At 45.4% G+C, this 18,946-nt stretch overlaps 1 protein-coding gene across 5 annotated transcripts in view; it reads right to left on the minus strand.

Annotated features, from left to right (window-relative positions):
- Positions 1 to 18,946, minus strand: part of LOC121539172 (ral GTPase-activating protein subunit alpha-2-like) — a 166,279-nt gene that overhangs the window by 77,359 nt on the left and 69,974 nt on the right. For 4 of the 5 annotated variants that reach the window (XM_045207505.1, XM_041847480.2, XM_045207508.1 and 1 more), the window contains exons 18-32: positions 18,781 to 18,903; positions 18,413 to 18,498; positions 18,204 to 18,294; positions 17,940 to 18,113; positions 16,845 to 17,003; positions 16,318 to 16,511; positions 16,082 to 16,180; positions 15,821 to 15,976; positions 8,765 to 8,893; positions 8,294 to 8,422; positions 8,050 to 8,108; positions 3,207 to 3,315; positions 2,492 to 2,602; positions 2,304 to 2,372; positions 1,848 to 1,985 (exon numbers count right to left, since the gene is read on the minus strand). In XM_045207505.1, coding sequence (XP_045063440.1) covers positions 1,848 to 1,985; positions 2,304 to 2,372; positions 2,492 to 2,602; positions 3,207 to 3,315; positions 8,050 to 8,108; positions 8,294 to 8,422; positions 8,765 to 8,893; positions 15,821 to 15,976; positions 16,082 to 16,180; positions 16,318 to 16,511; positions 16,845 to 17,003; positions 17,940 to 18,113; positions 18,204 to 18,294; positions 18,413 to 18,498; positions 18,781 to 18,903 — 1,826 coding nt within the window. The remainder of the gene's footprint in view (positions 1 to 1,847; positions 1,986 to 2,303; positions 2,373 to 2,491; positions 2,603 to 3,206; positions 3,316 to 8,049; positions 8,109 to 8,293; positions 8,423 to 8,764; positions 8,894 to 15,820; positions 15,977 to 16,081; positions 16,181 to 16,317; positions 16,512 to 16,844; positions 17,004 to 17,939; positions 18,114 to 18,203; positions 18,295 to 18,412; positions 18,499 to 18,780; positions 18,904 to 18,946) is intronic. The other variant, XM_045207507.1, reaches the window with a different exon arrangement.

The raw sequence follows: 18,946 nt of genomic DNA on the forward strand, positions 1-18,946 counted from the left end.
CTGACTGATGTCTTGAGATGTTGCTTCAATATATCCACATCATTTTCCTTCCTCATGATGCCATCTATTTTGTGAAGTGCACCAGTCCCTCCTGCAGCAAAGCACCCCCACAGCATGATGCTGCCACACCTGTGCTTCACGGTTGGGATGGTGTTCTTCGGCTTGCAAGGTACCCCCCTTTTCCTCCAAACATAACGATGGTCATTATGGCCAAACAGTGCTATTTTTGTTCATAAGACCAGAGGACATTTCTCCAAAAATTCTGATCTTTGTTCCCATGTGCAGTTGCAAACCGTAGTCTGGCTTTTTTATGGCGGTTTTGGAGCAGTGGCTTCTTCCTTGCTGAGCGGCCTTTCAGGTTATGTCGATATAGGACTCGTTTTACTGTGGATATAGATAATTTTGTACCTGTTTCCTCCAGCATCTTCACTAGGTCCTTTTGCTGTTGTTCTGGGATTGATCTGCACTTTTCGCACCAAAGTATGTTAATCTCTAGGAGACAGAACGCGTCTCCTTCCTGAGCGGTATGAAGGCTGCGTGGTACCATGGTGTTTATACTTGCAAACTATTGTTTGTACAGATGAACGTGGTACCTTCAGGCGTTTGGGAATTGCTCCCAAGGATGAACCAGACTTGTGGAGGTCTACAATTGTTTTTCTGAGGTCTTGGCTGATTTCTTTTGATTTTCCCATGATGTCAAGCAAAGAGGCACTGCGTTTGAAGGTAGGCCTTGAAATACATCCAATTGACTCAAATGATGTCAATTAGCCTATCAGAAGCTTCTAAAGCCATGACATCATTTTCTGGAATTTTCCAAGCTGTTTAAAGGCACAGTCAACTTAGTGTATGTAAACTTCTGACCCACTGGAATTGTGATACAGTGAATTATAAGTGAAATAATCTGTCTGTAAACAATTGTTGGAAAAATTACTTGAGTCATGCACAAAGTAGATGTCCTAACCGACTTGCCAAAACTATAGTTTGTTAACAAGAAATTTGTGGAGGGGTTGAAACATGGGTTTTAATGACTCCAACCTAAGTGTATGTAAACTTCCGACTTCAACTGTAAATGAGTGCCTAGCTGAAAAGACTGAGTATTGAATAGCCTTATGAAGGATATTTTAAAGAAAGCGTTTTGTTGTGAGTACAGTTTGAAGTCCATTTTGTATTGGAGACCAGTAGAGACGTGTATTTAGTGTGTTTGTGATATTCTCTGGTTTTATTACGTTAATATTGTCCAAATATGTTGCTCCTCACATTGTATATCTGAAAACAAGAGGACAAGCATTTCACTAAGGTCAGGGTAACGCTTATTTACCTATGATGAAATTAAGAGACACTTTACTGTTATGTGCACAATAGAACAACAAATGACATTTATTTAATTCCTAGATAGCAGCTGCAGTCTCTCTCATTTTAAGAAATATTAAACTCAAATCCAGACAGGCTTTTAAATCCAGGCTTATCACAAGGACAAAGACACATCTACATAATTTGACAATTTCTTATCAGGGGTGACATCCATATAAAGGATTGTCTTTGACCGCATCTGTCAAAACTCCAATGAATAACACCACATTAATTTAGCCTGATGCTCAGCCTCTTCTCGCTAAATAAGGGTTATAAATGAATGTTTTTGGGTATTACATGTGTTTTACCAAACAGGTGGGGTGGTTAGGTGGACATTCTCACATAACAGTAGAAACTGGAAACAAAAATTGGAAACTGAATTTCCAAGGCGGCATAGGCATAGAACAAACTTTAAATGCTGAATAGGGCATCTGAATAGGGCTGTGGTTGGGGTAAGACAAATTACTTTGACACTGTATTCTCTCTATGTTACCCACCCTGTAGATATAGTCGAGCAGAGGGGCCTTGTGGGATGTGGGGTCCTCCAGCACGGGCATGCTGATGGGCTCCAGCAGCATACTCAGGGGCATGGCCATGCACCAGTCCAGCAGGCACAGCAGCAGAGACACCATTAGCTGAGTCATACAAAGAGAGGAGAGGCCTTTTCCATTAGCCCAGCACCCTCCACACACAATGAAGCCTACTGTACGCAAAGATAATCAATAAAACAGCTAGGGAGAGGGATGAGGTAGGGAGAGAGGGACAGAGAGGGAGGGCTGGAGGGAGAAAAAGAGAGAGAAAAGGAGAGAGAAAATGAGATAGAAATCAGGAAGGGAGAGACACAAATAGGGTCCAGACAAAACAAGATTCCTGTACAAATTCCCTCGCTACATCTATCGAAAAAGGGTCCTTCAGACTTCAGCCATTTTATGCTCTTTTCAACTTCCCCGTACCTTTTTGTCAGCCTCCACCGTCGAGTGCTCTGCGCTCGGCAACAGAAATGCTATAGTGGCCACAAAGATCTGCATGGTACAAAAATAAAGGAACACTTCGATGACATGTATTTCTCAAGTGAAAGAAGATAGCATGTCCCATAATAGGAGATGGTTAGGTGAGCTGAGGGGGAGCGGTGTCATCCTACCTCAATGATCTTCTTTGGGAGAGAGCGCTCTAGCCTCTGGAGGTGTTCCCAGTGAGAGATGAGGAGCTGGAACAGGTCACAGGCTACCTGAGCCACGGCCTTGTTCCCAAACTGACAAGCGAGCAAGAGAGAGTGAGAGAGCGAGGACAGTAAACGAGAGATCAGGGTTCGTCTTCTGGGAAGTCAACAACGTAGTAGGATGAGTGGTTGTATAAAACTATTATGGGGACCTCTGGCATAACAGAAACATTTATGAAAATGTCTTGGTTCTGCAAATAACTTTCTTTCAAACTACAGTTTATTTATGGACTGATTGGCAGACACAGCTGTGTTGTTAAAAAAGGTGATCTGGCCCAACACAAAGACTGATCCAGAGCGTTCAGCACCTGCTTTTAGAAAAGCACCCCTCCCTCATCCCCTTTATTTTGGGCCAGCCGGGTGTGTGTGTCAAGTTGGGCAGGGGAGTGATTACTGCTCCATTAGAGGGGGGTATTGCACTAGTAAGAAACTTAAATGCTTAAATTGGCCTGCATCCACTGAGAGCGAGTGGTCTGGAAATTACTCCACCGCCCCGAGCTCTTTTCCCAAAACCCTCAGGTTCTCTCTGCATATTTCCACTGATAGACAGGGGAGCAGAGGTCTTCAAAAACATACAGGAGTCACACCACTGAGCACGTTGTCACTCACATAGATGCTGATGCAACAACACACTCACCTTTAGTGTTACGCCCAGTACATTGATGGCATCCTTGACCTGGTGGTGAATATTGTTCTGCATCAGCTCCTCACATACCCACAGGCCCAGACTACATACAGCTATATACCTAGAACACACAGAAGACCAGTGAGAGAATACTGATGCACGCTATGGGACCAATTACATACTTACTCATGTTGTATCTCTGAAATTCCAATCAAATCAAATGTTATTTGTCACATGCGCAGGTGTAGACCTTACAGTGAAATGCTTACTTACAAGCCCTTAACCAACAATGCAGTTTTGAGAAGAATACCATTACTAAATAAAATAATACGAAATAAAAGTAACAAATAATTTAAGAGCAGCAGTAAAAATAACAATAGCGAGGCTATATACAGGGGGTACTGGTACCGAGTCAATGTGCGGGGCATAGATAAGTGACTATGCATAGATAATAAACAGAGAGTAGCAGCAGCGTAAAGGGGGGGGGGGGGGGGGCAATGCAAATAGTCTGGGTAGCCATTTGATTAGATGTTCAGGAGTCTTATGGCTTGGGGGTAGAAGCTGTTTAGAAGCCTCTTGGACATAGACTTGGCGCTCCGGTACCGCTTGCCGTGCGGTAGCAGAGAGAACAGTCTATGACTAGGGTGGTTGGAGTCTTTGACAATTTTTAGGGCCTTCCTCTGACACTGCCTGGTATAGAGGTCCTGGATGGCAGGAAGCTTGGCCCCAGTGATGTACTGGGCCGTACGCACTACCCTCTGTAGTGCCTTGCGGTCGGAGGCCGAGCAGTTGCCATACCAGGCAGTGATGCAACCAGTCAGGATGCTCTCGATGGTGCAGCTGTAGAACCTTTTGAGAATCTGAGGACCCATGCCAAATCTTTTCAGTCTCCTTAGGGGGAATAGGTTTTGTTGTGCCCTCTTCATGACTGTCTTGGTGTGCTTGGACCATGTTAGTTTATTGGTGATGTGGACACCATGGAACTTGAAGCTCTCAACCTGCTCCACTACAGCCCCGTCAATGAGAATGGGGGCGTGCTCGGTCCTTTTCTTTTTCCTGTAGTCCACAACCATCATCTCCTTTGTCTTGATCACGTGGAGGGAGAGGTTGTTGTCCTGGTCCTGGTGTTGAGGATCAGCGTGGCGGATGTGTTGTTACCTACCTTTACCACCTGGGGGCAGCCTGGCAGGAAGTCCAGGATCCAGTTGTAGAGGGAGGTGTTTAGTCCCAGGGTCCTTAGCTTAGTGATGAGCTTTGAAGGCAGTATGGTTTTGAACATTGAGCTGTAGTCAATGAATAGCATTCTCACATTGGTGTTCCTTTTGTCCAGGTGTGAAAGGGCAGTGTGGAGCACAATATAAATTGCATCATCTGTGCATCTGTTTCTGGGATAATGGTGTTGATGTGAGCCATGACCAGCCTTTCAAAGCACTTCATGGCTACAGACGTGAGTGCTACGGATCGGTAGTCATTTAGGCAGGTTACCGTCTGGCCCTGCGGCCTTGTGAATGTTGACCTGTTTAAAAGGTCTTACTCACATCGGCTACGGAGAGTGTGATCACACAGTCGTCCGGAACAGCTGATGCTCTCATGCATGTTTCAGTGTTACTTGCCTCGAAGCGAGCATAGAAGTAATTTAGCTCGTCTGGTAGGCTCGTGTCACTGGGCAGCTCGCGGCTGTGCTTCCCTTTGTAGGCTGTAATAGTTTGCAAGCCCTGCCACATCCGACAAGCGTCGGAGCCGGTGTAGTACGATTCGATCTTAGTCCTGTATTGACGCTTTGCCTGTTTAATGGATCGTCGGAGGGCATAGCGGGATTTCTTATAAGCTTCCGGGTTAGAGTCCCGCTCCTTGAAAGCGGCAGCTCTACCCTTTAGCTCAGTGTGGATGTTACCTGGGATCCATGGCTTCTGGTTGGGGTATGTATGTACAGTCACTGTGGGAACGACGTCATCGATGCACTTATTGATGAAGCCAGTGACTGATGTGGTGTACTCCTCAATGCCATCGGAAGAATCCCAGAACATATCCCAGTCTGTGCTAGAAAAACGGTCCTGTAGCTTAGCATCTGCTTCATCTGACCACTTTTTTATTGACTGAGTCACTGGTGCTTCCTGCTTTAGTTTTTGCTTGTAAGCAGGAATCAGGAGGATATAATTATGGTCAGATTTGCCAAATGGAGGAAGAGGGAGAGCTTTGTACGTGTCTCTGTGTGTGGAGTAAAGGTGGTCTCTAGTTTTTTTTCCCTCTGGTTGCACATTTAACATGCTAGTAGAAATGAGGTAAAAGCTGATTTAAGTTTCCCTGCATTAAAGTCCCCGGCCACTAGGAGCGCCGCCTCTGGATGAGCGTTTTCCTGTTTGCTTATGGCCGTATACAGTTCATTGAGTGAGGTCTTAGTGCCAGCATTGGTTTCTGGTGGTAAATAGACAGCTACGAAGAATATAGATGAAAACTCTCTTGGTAGATAATGTGGTCTACAGCTTATCATGAGATACTCTACCTCAGGCGAGCAAAACCTTGAGACTTCCTTAGTATTTGATTTTGTGCACCAGCTGTTGTTTACAAATATACATAGACCACCATCCCTTGTCTTAACAGAGGCTGCTGTTCTATCCTGACGATACAGTGTATAACCCGTTATTCATGTCTTCGTTCAGCCACGACTCAGTTTTTAATGTCCCGTTGGTAGGATATACAGCTGAAGTCGGAAGTTTACATACACCTTAGCCAAATACATTTAAACTCAGTTTTATACAATTCCTGACATTTAATCCTAGTAGAAATTCCCTGTCTTAGGTCAGTTAGGATCACCACTTTATTTTAAGAATGTGAAAGGTCAGAATAATAGTAGAGAGATTTATTTATTTCAGCTTTTATTTATTTCATCACATTATCAGTGGGTCAGAAGTTTACATACACTCAATTAGTATCTGGTAGCATTGCCTTTAAATTGTTTAAACTTGGGTCAAACGTTTTGGGTAGCCTTCCACAAGCTTCCCACAATAAGTTGGGTGAATTTTGGCCCATTCCTCCTGACAGAGCTGGTGTAACTGAGTCAGGTTTGTAGGCCTCGCTCGCACACACTTTTTCAGTTCTGCCCACAAATTTCCTATAGGATTGAGGTCAGGGCTTTGTGATGGCCACTCCAATACCTTGATTTTGTTGTCCTTAAGCCATTTTGCCACAACTTTGGAAGTATGCTTGGGGTCGTTGTCCATTTGGAAGACCCATTTGCGACCAAGCTTCAACTTCCTGACTGATGTCTTGAGATGTTGCTTCAATATATCCACATAATTTTCCTTCCTCATGATGCCATCTATTTTGTGAAGTGCACCAGTCCCTCCTGCAGCAAAGCACCCCCACAGCATGATGCTGCCACCCCCGTGCTTCACGGTTGGGACGGTGTTCTTTGGCTTGCAAGTCCTCCCTTTTTCCTCCAAATATAACGATGGTCAAACAGAGGACATTTCTCCAAAAAGTACAATCTTTGTCCCCATGTGCAGTTGCAAACCGTAGTCTGGCTTTTTTATGGCGGTTTTGGAGCAGTGGCTTCTTCCATGCTGAACAGCCTTTCAGGTTATGTCGATATAGGACTCGTTTTACTGTGGATATAGACACTTTTGTACCTGTTTCCTCCAGCATCTTCACAAGGTCCTTTGCTGTTGTTCTGGGATTGATTTGCACTTTTCGCACCAAAGTATGTTCATTTCTAGGAGACAGAACGCGTCTCCTTCATGAGCGGTATGAAGGCTGCGTGGTACCATGGTGTTTATACTTGCAAACTATTGTTTGTACAGATGAACGTGGTACCTTCAGGCTTTTGGAAATTGCTCCCAAGGATGAACCAGATTTGTGGAGGTCTACAATAATGTTTTTGAGGTCTTGGCTGATTTATTTTGATTTCCCCATGATGTCAAGCAAAAAGGCACAGAGTTTGAAGGTAGGCCTTGAAATACATCCACAGGTACACCTCCAATTGACTCAAATGATGTCAATTAGCCTATCAGACGCTTCTAAAGCCATGACATCATTTTCTGGAATTTTCCAAGCTGTTTAAAGGCACAGTCAACTTAGTGTATGTAAACTTCTGACCCACTGGAATTGTGATACAGTGAATTATAAGTTAAATAATCTGTCTGTAAACAATTGTTGGAAAAATTACTTGTGTCATGCACAAAGTAGATGTCCTAACCGACTTGCCAAAACTATAATTTGTTAACAAGAAATTTGTGGAGTGGTTGAAAAACGAGTTTTAATGATTCCAACCTAAGTGTATGTAAACTTCCGACTTCAACTGTACGTGCTTGTAGTTCGTCCACTTTATTATCAAGCGATTGTAAATTGGCCAATAGTATTGATGGCAAAGGCAGATTAGCCACTTGTTGCCGGCTCCTTACCAAGCACCCGGATCTCCATCCGCGATATCTCCTTTTCTTTCTACTGCGAATGACGGGGATGAGGGCCCTGTCGGGTGTCTGGAGCAAATCCCTCTCGTCCGACTCATAAAATAAAAATTATTCGTCCAGTTCAAGGTGAGCGATCGCTGTTCTGATGTCCAGAAGCTATTTTCGGTCATAAGAGACGGTAGCAGCAACTTTATGTACAAAATAATTTACAAACAATGCGAAGAAACACACAAAATAGCACGGTTGGTTAAGAGCCCATAAAACGTCAGCCATCCCCTCCGGCGCCATTGCATTACCCCCTTTTTATTTTCTTCTTACATTACACAAATTCATCAAATATTTTATATTTGTTCATATGAAATATGAACATTAATCCACTCAATCCAATCAATCCCATTCCCTCCACACGACTGTTCCTTTCTTCTGCACCCCCATCCCCTCCATACCTGGCCGCTTCACAGGGTTCATTCCGTGCCGTCTTCAGTAAGATGTTGACCAGATAGTCCTGAAGGGAGAGGGTAGAGGAGACATGATGATGTTCAATCCACTTCACATACCATCCAAACTTTCCATTTTATTAATCAAGATACTTGAACTCTAACTACAGGGAACTGCTATCCAATTTTTTTTATTTGTTTGCTGTCTGAATATTTACTAAAATGTCAAAGTACATGTAAGAACTATGAATACCTTGATGTCCTCGTTCCCGACAACAATGTCATCAGTTCCGGGAACGGTCTGCAGTAGTGGAATCTGCAGGTAGAGGTTGGGTAAACAGACCAGCGACCCAAGGACGGTCTGTGCGTCAATCCTCGGAGCCTTTCAGATTAAAATAACACACATTCGTCATCTCATCACTACAGAACTCTGATTATGTTGCATGAAACATTCATCTTGAAGGAAAAGCCTTCAGGAGAAAAGCATCCAGGAGAAAGTCCTCCAGGAGCGGCAGCATTATGTTGTTTAACTCACTGAATATGTTTCCATTGAGTTGAATACTGTGTAGTACATTCAACACACTAATCTGAACTTCAGAATGAAGTATAGTAGAATAGGTTTAACGACCCTAAATACATTGGATTACATATTGCGTCACATTTGATGTAAGCCTGCCTGCCTGTCTATGTGTGTGTCTGTGTCTGTTTGTGCAGACCTGCGTACCTCTGAGGAGTCGTGGCTGAGGATGCGTGCTGCAGCGGTAATGAAGTCTCCCACCAGCATAGTGAAGCCAGGCAGGCCCAGGTAGAAGAAGCGTGGGGAACAGGAACGGATCACTGTGTTTAGAACGTCCTGAGAGCGAACACACACACCACACAGATGGTCATGGTGGTTAGGTCAATGGATTGATTGAATGATCATTAAAATAAACATAGAGCCATATCTTTTGTAAGTAGGTGGTATGTATCTCTGGTATTCTGATACGTGTATTTTGGGGAATGGACAGTCACTGAGCTCTGGAAAATAATGATAGCATAGTAGTGCTTCCCAAATTGCTACAAATATGACAACAGCGCACTCAGGAGAGCACAGCATTTCACAGTCCATATCTTACAAAAACAGAAATGAGGACGAGGGATGGAGAAAAAGAGAGAGGAATGGGAGAAAGAGGCAGCACATGGGTTGATCACACAGCACAAGGGAGGGGGAATGGTGGAACAAAAGTACCACACACACACACACAGTATTAAAGAGAGTATTGAAGAGGGATTTAAGTATACGTGGGCAGAAAGTACCGCTCCACAATAACAATGGTCATCTCATCACCCTGATGGCTAGAAAGGTACAGTATACTGAAAACATGCATTGGGTTGGGCATTTTAATAAAGTACTGTGTCTAATAATGAACTGAAATAGGTTGCCGTGGATGACCTCATATTGCCTTAAATGTCAGGAGTGAACTGATATTCTTGCGATAAGAATGTAATAGAACTACATAAGGGCGGGGGGGTTTGCTTAACTGTGTGTGTGTGTCTGCGTGTGTACACAGCCAAGGTCCAGGCCGGGAACACCTGCCTTCTGGATAGCTGTAAACGTGTGTAAATCAGGTCGTTCAAACAGCGGCCCTGTGTCTCCCTGAGTCCTAAACCCCAGTACACCTCAGCAAACACCCGACACACTCCTCCTCCTCCACCCCTACTCTGCTCTGCGCCTTCCAACCCACCCACTACATTAATCCCCTCAAATGAAGCCTTTGTAAACACAGAGTGGGGAAACAAAAGAGGAATATAAAAACACGCAGGCAATAAGGAACAAGTCAAAACATAGCGTGTCGGCAGAAGACGAAAATTGGTTTGGAGCGTTGGGCTTGGAGGCCCATTTTCCCCTAATTTCTGCTGTAATTGACCTCTGAGAGGCGTAATGTCGGCTGATCGCCAGACATTTGCATTTTAGGGGAAGCGACAAACCTACAAAGCATTTCCATTCTGCCTGTAAGTAGAGGGAGCTGGATGTGAAATTAGTGTGTGGTAGTAGAGATGGGAATTGAGCCCTGCTGCGTGCGTGTGGTGGGGCTGAGGGTTGGCAGTAGGATTGGCCTACTCTGCTCTGTTCAATAAAAGGTGCATTAATACAAGCCTGACAGGAGGCTTCTTAACCCTTTCATTCTGCCGTGTTTGGTAGGCACACAACCCACAGGGAATGAGCCTCAGTCTTTATATTATGTTTCTTACATGGAATGAAATATTTCCCCATTTACTGGTCGTTATTGACATCATGGCACTACTATCAGTTCTTATCACAGAACAAGTTTGTAAAATGGGGTTTTCCCAGTCCAGGCTAGACATGTTAATAGGTAGAGCCCATCTGTATGGCTATGTGTCAAGGTCTAGAGGTGCTTTTGGAGGGTTTAATCATTAACTAAGCCACTGGGTTTTGAACCGCAGCAGAACTCAACTGTCACACTTTCCCTCTCTCTCCACAGGCATCCGTTACACAGATTAAACAATCCCTGTTTCTCTTCACTGATAAATTGAGGTGAAAAAAGAAACTGATGGTTTTGCACAGGGAGAGCAGGTGTTAGAGAGATGTTTAATGACAGGCTCACACTCAGCACACTAGAAGGCACATTTAATCCACAAGCAACAACTTTTCAGTAGGCTGAACAGCACTCTTATTAAATAGATTATTGCCATTGTGCAAGGCCAAGGTAATGCCACTGCAGGCTCGGTAGACAGACAGACAGAGCGACAGAGAGAGAGATAGAGAGATAGAGACAGAGAGAGAGAGAGAGAGAGAGAGAGAGAGAGACTGGACAATACCAGTGACATTGGCAGCCGGGTGGAGAGGATGTACCCTCCTTCATAGCCCCTCCTTTTTAGTGAAAAAACCCTGTCATATATATTGTTTTTTTCAAGACTAGACAGACCAGTAAAAAGACAAAGAAATGGGGAAAAATATATATGGAGAATCTGAGTGGGACAGAGTAGACTAAAGAGAGAAGAACGCTAGATTTGGGAGGGATACTGCAGGGAGGGTGGATAGAGGGGACGTAGTAAGAGGCACATTCTTATGTAAAGCAGGCGTGTGGCTGGGCTGTCCCTCCATTGTGTGGCGTGAGGACTCTTTCTCTGGCCAATTTGAACACGCTCCAGCGCCCAGCCAGCTCAGCACTGGCAGCCCGGCCCCATATTATATTTAGGCACAACAAAAGCTGGAGAATGCCACGCTGTCCCTCTGTGCCGGCCCCCTCATTTCTCCACAGCGCATTCCCCGGGAGCCCCCTTTCCTCCCCAGTCTCTCCCTCCCGGTCCTCTCCAGCCCCAGCCAACGTGTCACTTACGGAGCACGACAGACGTCAGTCCTTAATTAATCACATACACACGGCAGGAGCTCAAACATTATTTAATGACATGGAAAACATTCTAATAAGCTTGTCGTGCTGCCAAGGCGCAATATAAACCCGTGGGCAGAGGACACACATACACACACACACATGCAGACACACACACACGCATGCACACACACACACAACAAAACAATTTATTTACAGTTTTTCCCCCTTTCAATCTCTTTCCAACTCTCTCCCTCTCCTCTCCTGTCTTTGTTTTTTGCCGGCTCCTGTTTTATCCCTACTCAGCAGGCTGGGCTGGCTGGACTGGACCACAGCCTAACGTGAAGAGCAGCCAGCCAGCTAACCAGGCAGGCAGGGAGGCAGGGTGTGGCTAGATAGAGGAGGACCATGCTGGAGTGAGAGGAGACAACATGCCAAAACAGTGTGCAATCATCACCACCACCGGTTGGCAGGAGGAGACAGAGAGAGAGGTCTGGAGATATCCAGTTGACAGCTGAGCAGAGGCCTAGAAAACACAAGACTACACTGGCGTGAACCCATGACCCTTACCTATGCACAATATATTACTTCACCAGCTTCATCAACTTTCCTCACATTTACCTTAGCTAGTCCAGAACAAGTCAGAGGGGTAAAGGTAATGCATAAGCAATATGTCATCATCAGCAGGACCTATGTCAACACATGACAAGACATGACAATAAGCATGTGCTATGTACCAGCGACAGTGTATTGCATCATGCTGCTCCTGTATCGAAAGGACAATGCAACAAAGCTATGATGTCTGACTATAGCCCCATCTAGTGTTTTTTAATTTTTAGGTTTTTTAACCCACCTACACTCCCCCACATTTGAGGGACTAAACAATTTTTTTATATAAAAATTATTCAAATATTTTATACTGAAAAAATATACAAACGCAACATGCAACAATTTCAAAGATCTTACTGAGTTACAGTTCATTTAATGAAATCAGTCAAATTAAATAAATTCATTAGGACCTAAATCTATGGATTTCACATGACTGGGAATTCAGATATGCATCTGTTGGTCACAGATACCTTTAAAAAAAGGTAGGGGCTTGGATCAGAAAACCAGTCAGTATCTGGTGTGACCACCATTTGCCTCATGCAGCGCGACACATCTCCTTCGCATAGAGTTGATCAGTCTGTTGATTATGGCCTGTGGAATGTTGTCCCACTCCTCTTCAATGGCTGTGCGAAGTTGCTGGATATTGGTGGGAACTGGAACACGCTGTTGTACACGTCGATCCAGAACATCCCAAACATGCTCAATGGGTGACATCGCAGGCCATTGAAGAACTGGGACATTTTCAGCTTCCAGGAATTGTGTACAGATCCTTGCAACATGGGGCTGTTCATTATCTTGCTAAAACATGAGGTGATGGTGGCGGATGAATGGCACTACAATGGACCTCAGGATCTCGTCACGGTATCTCTGTGCATTGAAATTGCCATCGATAAAATGCAATTGTGTTCATTGTCCGTAGCTTATGCCTGCCCCTACCATAACCCCACAATGGGGAACTCTGTTCACAATGTTGACATCAGCAAACTGCTCGCCCAAACAACACCATACACGTGATTTGTGGTTTTGAGGCCGGTTGGACGTATTGACAAATTCTCTAAAACGACATTGGTAGAGAAATGAACATTAAATTCTCTGGCAACAGCTCTGGTGGACATTCCTGCAGTCAGCATGCCAATTGCACGCTCACTCAAAACTTGAGACATCTGTGGCATTGTGTTGTGTGACAAAACTGCACATTTTTGAGTGGCCTTTTATTGTCCCCGGCACAAGGTGCACCAGTGTAATGATCATGCTGTTTAATCAGCTTCTTGATATGCCACACCTGTGAAGTGGATGGATTATCTTGGCAAAGGAGAAATGCTCACTAACAGGGATTTAAGCAAATTTGGCCACAGAATTTGAGAGAAATAAGCTTTATGTGCGTATTAAACATTTCTGTGTTATTTTATTTCAGTTCATGAAAAATGGGACCAACACTTTACATGTTGCGTTTATATATAAAAAATGTTGTTGCAAGGAGCCATCTTTTGGGGTATTTTTTCATTTTTGGGTATTATTCTTATTTATTTCTTGTAGGCATGTAATACCATTGACAGCCGTTACAAATAACCATCCCACAATAGAGAAGTGGGAGATAAATGTTCATGGTCCCCCAGACTACCCACCACACCTCCCCAGAACACCCCACCCTCTTCAGGCCATTACCTCGGTGTAGTGGACACACAAAAGCAAACAAACAAGCAACTACCATAACAAACTACAAAAGGACATAAACAGTGAGGGAAAAAAGTATTTGATCCCCTGCTGATTTTGTACGTTTGCCCACTGACAAAGAAATGATCAGTCTATAATTTTAATGGTAGGTTTATTTGAACAGTGAGAGACAGAATAACAACAAAAAAATCCAGAAAAACGCATGTCAAAAATGTTATAAATTGATTTGCATTTTAATGAGGGAAATAAGTATTTGACCCCCTCTCAATCAGAAAGATTTCTGGCTCCCAGGTGTCTTTTATACATGTAACGAGCTGAGATTAGGAGCACACTCTTAAAGGGAGTGCTCCTAATCTCAGTTTGTTACCTGTATAAAAGACACTTGTCCACAGAAGCAATCAATCAGATTCCAAACTCTCCACCATGGCCAAGACCAAAGAGCTCTCCAAGGATGTCAGGGACAAGATTGAAGACCTACACGAGGCTGGAATGGGCTACAAGACCATCGCCAAGCAGCTTGGTGAGAAGGTGACAACAGTTGATGCGATTATTCGCAAATGGAAGAAACACAAAAGAACTGTCAATCTCCCTCGGCCTGGGGCTCCATGCAAGATCTCACCTTGTGGAGATGCAATGATCATGAGAACGGTGAGGAATCAGCCCAGAACTACACGGGAGGATCTTGTCAATGATCTCAAGGCAGCTGGGACCATAGTAACCAAGAAAACAATTGGTAACACACTACGCCGTGAAGGACTGACATCCTGCAGCGCCCGCAAGTCCCCCTGCTCAAGAAAGCACATATACAGGGCCGTCTGAAGTTTGCTAATGAACATCTGAATGATTCAAAGGAGAACTGGGTGAAAGTGTTGTGGTCAGATGAGACCAAAATCGAGCTTTTTGGCATCAACTCAACTCACCGTGTTTGGAGGAGGAGGAATGCTGCCTATGACCCCAAGAACACCATCCCCACCGTCAAACATGGAGGTGGAAACATTATGCTTTGGGGGTGTTTTTCTGCTAAGGGGACAGGACAACTTCACCGCATCAAAGGGACGATGGACGGGGCCATGTACCGTCAAATCTTGTGTGAGAACCTCCTTCCCTCAGCCAGGGCATTGAAAAGGGGTCGTGGATGGGTATTCCAGCATGACAATGATCCAAAACACACGGCCAAGGCAACAAAGGAGTGGCTCAAGAAGAAGCACATTAAGGTCCTGGAGTGGCCTAGCCAGTCTCCAGACCTTAATCCCATAGAAAATCTGTGGAGGGAGCTGAAGGTTCGAGTTGCCAAACGTCAGCCTTAGTGACTTGGAGAAGATCTGCAAAGAGGAGTGGAACAAAATCCCTCCTGAGATGTGTGCAAACCTGGTGGCCAACTACAAGAAACGTCTGACCTCTGTGATTGCCAACAAGGGTTTTGCCACCAAGTACTAAGTCATGTTTTGCAGAGGGGTCAAATACTTATTTCCCTCATTAAAATGCAAATCAATTTATAACATTTTTGACATGCGTTTTTCTGGATTTTGTTGTTGTTATTCTGTCTCTCACTGTTCAAATAAACCTACGATTACAATTATAGACTGATCATGTCTTTGTCAGTGGGCAAACATACAACATCAGCAGGGGATCAAATACTTTTTTCCCTCACTGTACATACATAAAACATTTTGTTTTCATATGACTGCCGATCAGGAGCACCTTTCCTTCGTATATGAAATCAGGCCCATCCCTCTTGACGTGTTATTTGGTCCCACTTATCAGTAAATACTTGAGACCTCTCCACTTTCTTTTGCAATCAATCCTTGTAGTGTTTATGAGTGGAACTACAGCCACAGAATGCAACAGACCCAAGCTGTACTGTCAGAGCGGTCCCATTCTCTTGTGTTTGATAATGTCTCCCTCTTCTGGCCTTAGTTACAGGAATCTACAACTTGTTTCCACATACACAGTACAGGATACATAGAATAGCACATGAAAACAGGAGAATTACAGCACAGTTTAGGTTTTAAAGAGGCAATGTTTCGACCCCTGTGGATCTTCGTCAGGCTTCCTCTTGGCCATACCTGTCTCACATGGACCCCTCATACTGAATAGATGTATTATTAACTGAAACCTGCTTAGGATAAAACTAAAAGTGTCTGGCAAAAATGTCCATGTGTTACCTGGTCCTCGCTGGTGAAGCCCTTGTGCATGACTTGGTAGAGATGGACCAGGAAGTCACTGTTGGGCAGCACGTCCTGGTTCTTAGTCATCATCTCACAGATGAGTTTATAGGCCTGCAGCTTCCCCGTCTTGAACTCTGCTGGCAGCATGGTGGCCTGGGGGGGAGAGGGAGAGAGGAGGACAGAGGGAGAGCCACATGCATGTCATTGATAGTTGGGTGATGTGTGTAGAGGCAGTGGACCTCTGAGCAGCTGACTCACCTTGAAGAGCCAGGAGGCCAGCATTCTGAGAGGAGGGATGAAGACAGGCCGGGGAGGAGACGACTGGTTATCCACACTGATGCCCAGGTTGTCCCGGATCTGCAATTAGTGCATTACCACATTAGCCTGATTGAAAATCTACAGAACAAAATATTGACTGAGATAAACTTACTGTAGATGACTGAATAGATGACATGTCATCTGGGCAGATGAGAGTGTTTGGAGGCTGGGCTTACCTTTGCCAATTTGTGCCACAGGTCGTAGAGGTAACTGAACACCTTGGCGTGGATCCTGGGGCAGCGGATGCTGTTGACATCCCCCAGGATACCCAGAATCCTCCTCCAGAGCACAAAGGCTGAGTCAGCGTGCCAGCCTGTCAGGCTCCCGCCTGCGATGATGCTGACATCATCAGTCAGACACTCACTGCTGTCTACAAGGCCAGAGAGGGCGAGAGAGAGAAGAGAGGAGAGAGAGAAGAGTGGAGAGCGAGAGAGAGTGAGAAAGAGAGAGAAAACTTTGATTTACTACTGTATAAACTCTATTGTATAACACTACAACTCTAGGCCTGTCCACACCCCAGACACTGAGGTGATTCAACACAGAGATTGACCAGTTACCAGAGTCACAAACGGCCAAACACAGATGATGGGTGGAATGGGAGTGTGTGGGCTGGGTATAGGATAAACAGTGCAACACAGAGGGTGGTGGGCTGGGCAGGCTAAAAGGGGGTGTGTAGGGGGGATAGTAGGGACAGTAGCAGTACCCAGGTCCTGAGGCATGTGTAACACAGACTGATGCATGGTGTCCTCCAGGAGCTGGGGGCACTCAGGATGCACGAGCAAAGCTGGCGAGGCGGGGGGGTGCTGGTGGTGTTGGTGCTGGGACAGGGGTGCAGAGTGGGGAGAGAGGGCACACTCAGGACCTAAAACAAGACAAGGGGACAACGAGGAGACAGCGGAGCTTGGGGGAGCACAGGGACAAGAGGACAGAGGCTGTGAATTCACAATTAATCAATTTAGGAGTACAGACAACACAGACAAGGTGGGGGTTACACTAAGGGTCAGGGGTTACAGCTGAGGTATTCTTACATTTCTTTCATTGGACAAGAATTGACAGCTAGCTATTAGCCATAGTGGTGTTCTCCAAATATTCAAATGTACTTCAAGGGAGCATTCACCCACTGAACCACAATAACATTTTGAGATACTTACCTAAGATTTAACTAACATTTCTTAATAGCAATGAGACTCTCACCTAACGTTGCCCAGTGAACATGTAAGTGGTAACCATTCCATCTTTATGTACCCATGAGGCGTTGACCTAATACCTAACACAGCTAAAAAAAACAAAGGGTCCAGCTGCCTGCTGAATAAAGACCCCTGAGCAGGTGGTAAAACCGGAACACGTCCAAGGCTAGATAGAGGTGCAGAGAAAGGGAGCGTTTTCTCTTTCTCCGAGGTGGTACAGAGCTTCAGTGGCCAGGGTGAGGGAGGGCGGGCAGGCAGGCAGGCAGGCAGGGAAGAAGATACAATACTGTAGAGCAGATCACTTTCCCCCAGACAGAGGCTGGCTATGAAGGCTATTCTAATCCTCTGAAAGGTCAAGCTGCTCTGAGATAAATCCAATCACTACCCACGGGCAGACCCACACCTCAGGTGAACGTGACAACTTATACAACCTCACAGAATACCAATCTACTGGACCTGAGGGTACAGTGTTTATCCAATATAAACCAATCCCCTCCAAGCCTCCTTAACCACCATCAATCCCCCCCAGAAACCTTCCCCAGACCTGTAACCACCCCTGCACGCCCCCCCTCCCACCCAACTCCCCTGTCCAGGCCAATCCAGTACAGTACCTGCCAGGGCCTCATTGTTGCTGAGCAGCAGGTTCCTCTGGCTCTCTGTGTCTGCTATGATGCCTATCTGTGCTGAATGGAAGTCTGCCTCCTCCTCAAACGCCTGCCAGGCCAGCAGGCTGCTGTCAGCGTTGTTCAGGTAGCCGTTGGACGTCTCGCTGCTCACACTCTCGCCTGAGGAGCGAAGGAGAGAGGAGAGAGAGGTCAATGTTATGGTTTTGAGACAAAGTATGAGATGGTTGAAAGACAGTTGTATATTCTCACTTTTCTCCTGGAGCTGGGGCCTTGTGTAGGTGTTGTGTCCCTCTACAGGGTAGTCCAGCTCAGCCGGACTGCTGCTCCGCCGGATCAAAATCTAGGAGCACAGAGGGAGAAGTCATCAGTGGGTGTTTCAGAGATGCCTCTATCAGACTGCAACAGATGCCCTGCTGAAATACGAGGGTCATTGATTTTGCATCAGGTGTGTGACTCACCACTGGTGGGTCGCCGTCTCTCCTCCCTTCTGACGTCCTGCCATCGGAGCTACAGGAGTTGTTGGGAGAGTACGCTCTCTTCTGGCCTGGAAGTCACACAGTGCCTGTTAATCACACTGGACACACACACATAGCAGACAGCAGTCTGTTGTGGTCATAAATACGGTTCTAGTCTCATCCCTACATCTCTAGATGCAGCATCAGAAATATGAGTTATAACCTGTAGGCTTCAAAGCACATAAATCACTGTATGGACGGATACATTGTTAGCATCAGTCTAAATAGCTCCACTAGGGCAGCTAAAATGCCCTTTGTTAGAACATGCCCTCATGCTGTGTGTGTTCACACACCCATTGTTGTATCCCTACCTGGGAAGGTGTCAGCCAGTTGCTGTGTGATGTCGGAGGTGCTGCTGCTGCGTGGTAGAGGGCTGTCACCAGCCTCCAGCTCTCCGTCTCCCCCACACTCTGACAGCTGGCCCTCCTCCACGTCTGAGCACCACGACCGGGGGGGAGGAGAGGACAGAGCGTTAGA

This window comes from Coregonus clupeaformis, chromosome 25 (genome assembly GCF_020615455.1).
Source record: "Coregonus clupeaformis isolate EN_2021a chromosome 25, ASM2061545v1, whole genome shotgun sequence".
NCBI lineage: Eukaryota > Metazoa > Chordata > Actinopteri > Salmoniformes > Salmonidae > Coregonus > Coregonus clupeaformis.